The sequence below is a fragment of the Castor canadensis genome, chromosome 7, assembly GCF_047511655.1.
Source record: "Castor canadensis chromosome 7, mCasCan1.hap1v2, whole genome shotgun sequence".
In the NCBI taxonomy this organism is placed as follows: Eukaryota; Metazoa; Chordata; class Mammalia; order Rodentia; family Castoridae; genus Castor; species Castor canadensis.
In genome coordinates, this window is record NC_133392.1 from 127,981,374 (window position 1) to 127,985,384 (window position 4,011).

Here is a 4,011-nt window from a genome sequence, read left to right on the forward strand (position 1 = left end):
AAAAGCCAGACACTATTTGAAAAATAAAGTATAAAGAGTTGTGGGTGTGGCTCAAGTGGTAGAGCACCTGCCTACCAAGCACAAGACCCTGAGTTAAAACCCCCCTTCTGCCAAAAAAAAAAGGTGTATTGTAAAAGTCCTTTAAAAAAATTAAAGAAAAAAAAAGTGTTTTTTTTTTTTTTTTTTTTGCAAAAGAATTATCAATAGGCTAGCAAATTCTGAAAGTCAGTGCCAGTAGAAGTGACCCAGAGAATCCCAGTTATTGCTCTTTACTGTCAGGCACAATCTATTTGTGGTATTTGCCCAGAGTCCCTCCAGCACTACCCCTCCAATCGAGATCAACTCCTCTCGTCTGACCAAGTTGACCCGTCGAACCAGTGACCGCAAGAGTGAGTTCCTGAAGACTCTGAAGGATGGCCGCAATGCAGACTTCTCAGAAAGCAGAGACTGTGATAAGCTGGAGGATGTAAGAGCATAGGGTTTTCTGGGATAGTGTATTTGTCTTCCTTTGTTATATATATGTTCCCATATTATTTAGTCAAAAAACTGTCTTTTGTCCATTTTATCACCTTTATTCCTTTGTCAGAATCAGTTGGCTGTGTATTTCTGGGCTTTCTATTCTGTTCCATTTATCTGTCTATTTTTTGCCAAAACTGTACTGTCTTAAGTAAGTCTCGATGTCAGTCAGTTTTAGCCCTCACATTTTATTCTTCTCCTTCAGTATTATCTTGGCTATTCTGGGTCTTTTGTCTCTCCATATAAATTTTAGAATCAGTTGTTGATACAGCATTACCCCATTTTTAAGTGGGCAAAACCTATGAGCTGAGGTTGTCTTTTGAAAAGCACTTTCCTGAGTTCTGACTCCTTGATTTTGTAGGTTGCTTATTTTGCCACAAAGGATTGATAAACCAAGTATGTCCTTCCTTTTCTTTATTGTAGTTGGAAGACAGCAGCACATCCGAACCAAAGGAAAATGGGGAAGAAAGTTGTCTTCAGAACGGTCTTTCTCTCCCCATCGTGGAAGAAGGGGAGGCCCTCTCACACTCTCTGGAAGCAGAACACAGGTGAGGAAGAAATCACAAGGAAAGCTGTGAGTGGTCTGTAAGGACCTTGAACACAACTGAGACATTTCAGTGTGGCTTACAAAGAGGTGTGACCATGTTCATTCTGTATCCCAGGTTTCCTGTGCCCACTGGGCATTCTTTCACAGAGTTGGCCAGGTTTTTCACAGTCTCCAAAGTTTTCATGTTTAATTTCATAATCAGTTTATGGCTCCAATTAGAGAAGGGAGAAAGGAACCTGTTTCAAGGGACTGTTGTGCTGGCCCAAGTGAGCAATTACTTGGAATTTTTATAATTCCTTTAAGGAATCTTTAAGAAGCCTGAGGCTCCAGTACATGGAATCTGTTTTAAATGAAGGCCTTGAATACAGGGCAGCCAGCTTTCCAGGCAACTGGATGGCCAGGTAGAGCCTACCAAGTACAACAGTACCTTGTAAAAGGAAGCTTGTATCCACAGGAACTGAACTTTTAAGCGGTTGCAAAGTTATGTGAGAAACCACAGCACTATGTAAAATTAATAGGGGTTTGGGTTGTGGCTTAAGAGGTAGAGTGCTTGCCTGGCAAGCATGAAGTCCTAAGTTCAAACCTAAATACCACCACAAAGAAAAAAGAAATTGAAAGAGAAATTAGGTACATGTAGAAATATGCTACTTTGCCCACAGGAGCAAAAGTAAAATTTCTTCCTCTGTTTTGGTCTGTGAGACACAGACCTTTTACAGTGGGTTGTTTTCATTATGCTGCCTTAGGTTCTTCTTCTGCCTATTTGAGCAGCTCATTTTCTCTCGACTGTGAAAAGCTTCCATTTACTTACAAGCATCTGAGTAGTTTGTTCAACTAGGGAGAAGAAAACAACACAGTTCTTTTTTTAACAGTCATTTCCCCTTTTCAGGAATTTTCTGTGTCAAGTAGTGGGCTGCCTACTTAGGCTTACTGGTGTCATATTTTCTTTACCTGTCCTTTTGCCTCTACCAGGTTATTGAAAGCAATGGGATGGCAGGAATATCCTGAAAATGATGAAAGTTGTCTTCCTCTTACCGAGGATGAACTCAAAGAGTTCCACATGAAGACAGAGCAAGTATGTCATAAACCTCCTCTGGAGACCAAGTTAAACCACTAGGAGAGAAAGGAGTCAGGATAGTACTTTCCCTTAGGAAAACATAGTTTAAAGTGGGAGAAAGATCTTGAAAAAGAAAGTATTTACTTTGTCATACTAGAAATGTAAAGGGGTGTCAAACTCTGGGCAATAGAGATCTCCACTGGTAAATACAAAAACTCAGTGCATGACTAGCTGATCCCAGAAAGTAACATGTTTTTTCATTCTCACAGCTCTAACCCCTTATCAGAACCACAGGCTATGTTCCAAAGTTAAGGTCTTAGTCTCAGTCTTTAGGAAAGAAGGCAGACCATCCTCTGCTTCCAGCCCTGTAGTTTCTTCTGTCAATCTGGCCAGAGCTAAAAAGCCAAAAGGTCCATGTAAATTTATTCAACAAATGCTTGGATTATTTCTCTGAATAAGACACTGCCTAGGATTTACAAAAGTGAAGAAAATGACTAAAATGAAATTCCTACAAACCTCATTGAACTTACACTCTGGTGGTATACATTTAAAGCATGACAGGTGGATAAGTCCCTATAAAGGGACAGTATACAGGCTGACATATAAGATCTTACCACTCAGAACTTTGTTAGAAATAGGGAATCTTAACTGCACTCTGAATCAGAATTTTTAAAAGATTCTTGGATGATTCGTTTGCACATTAAAGTTTGAAAAGCACTATTTTAAGAGGTCATAGAAGATCTCTTAGAAGGACCTCCCCTTCACATTCTGTCTCCAGTCCAGTTGAGGCCTACTTTTGCCCAGTTCATATGGTCCAGTGTAGTCATTAATGGGTTTTCTTTTTTTTTTTTTTTTTTCTTTCCCATGCCAACCACAGCTGAGAAGAAATGGCTTTGGAAAGAATGGCTTCTTGCAGAGCCGCAGTTCCAGCCTTTTCTTCCCTTGGAGAAGTGCTTGTAAGGCAGAATTTGAGGACTCAGACACGGAAACAAGTAGCAGTGAAACATCAGATGACGATGCCTGGAAGTAGGCATATAAATGCTCACAGTTAATCTGACCCAGTAAACTCAGCTTGTGTGGTTAGGGAATACACAAAAGAAATTGTTTTTTTCTTTTTCCTATGTTGTTGAATATTTTGTGCACAAGGGAAATAATCATATCCCAAAGAGAAAGCAGTTAGCTTGCTTAGCTTTCGTTGTTGTTCTTCCCTGTTATCTGCTTCATAGAGAGAAGTTTGTGTGGTGGGAAAGATTTATAAAAGACAGACACACACAGTAGTATGTATGGGTGATGCACAAGTAGGAACTGGCAGCACAGAGCTCAGCCACAGCTCAACTGCCAGCTAGCACTTGGTACTCACCCCTGTGCTCAAGCAATCATTGTCAATGAAAAGTGACTATTGAAGTTATAATTGTATTAAATTAATGCTAATAATTTGGATATTTTATTTTATTTTTGGCTGCTCGGGTAACCTAGCCCTTAACCAAGCATATGTGGTTTTTTGTTTTTGTTTTGTTTTCCTTTTTTGGGTACAGCTGTAAAATATTTGGATATAGGAAATGTTGTGTTATTCTTGCAGCCTTGATATTCAGGGTGGATTGTAAAATATAAATTTTTGTGAGATTTCAAAGATTAAGATTATTTTGATAACATTATTTACAGATTTAAAAGGTGGTATCACAAGTCTTGAGGGGGAAAACTACTGCATAAAATAACTAACTTGGAATAAATATTTTGCATCAGTTTGGATTGTCTTGTGAGAACTATATTTTCTTTAAAGTTAGAGCGTGGATTCTTTTTTATGGAAAATAGTTTTAGAAGTCTGGGGGGAAAATCTGGATTTAGTCACACCTGTTTCTCCTCTCAGCACGTAACCTTGATGCAAAAAACCTGT

The 4,011-nt window shown here is 39.0% G+C and overlaps 1 protein-coding gene across 2 annotated transcripts in view; it reads left to right on the plus strand.

Annotated features, from left to right (window-relative positions):
• Positions 1 to 3,866, plus strand: part of Gpbp1l1 (GC-rich promoter binding protein 1 like 1) — a 52,294-nt gene extending 48,428 nt beyond the window's left edge. For both annotated transcript variants that reach the window (XM_074080272.1, XM_020157643.2), the window contains exons 9-12: positions 308 to 466; positions 940 to 1,064; positions 2,033 to 2,135; positions 2,995 to 3,866. In XM_074080272.1, coding sequence (XP_073936373.1) covers positions 308 to 466; positions 940 to 1,064; positions 2,033 to 2,135; positions 2,995 to 3,147 — 540 coding nt within the window. In that variant the 3' untranslated portion in view covers positions 3,148 to 3,866. The remainder of the gene's footprint in view (positions 1 to 307; positions 467 to 939; positions 1,065 to 2,032; positions 2,136 to 2,994) is intronic.
• The last annotated feature ends 145 nt before the right edge of the window (positions 3,867 to 4,011 follow it).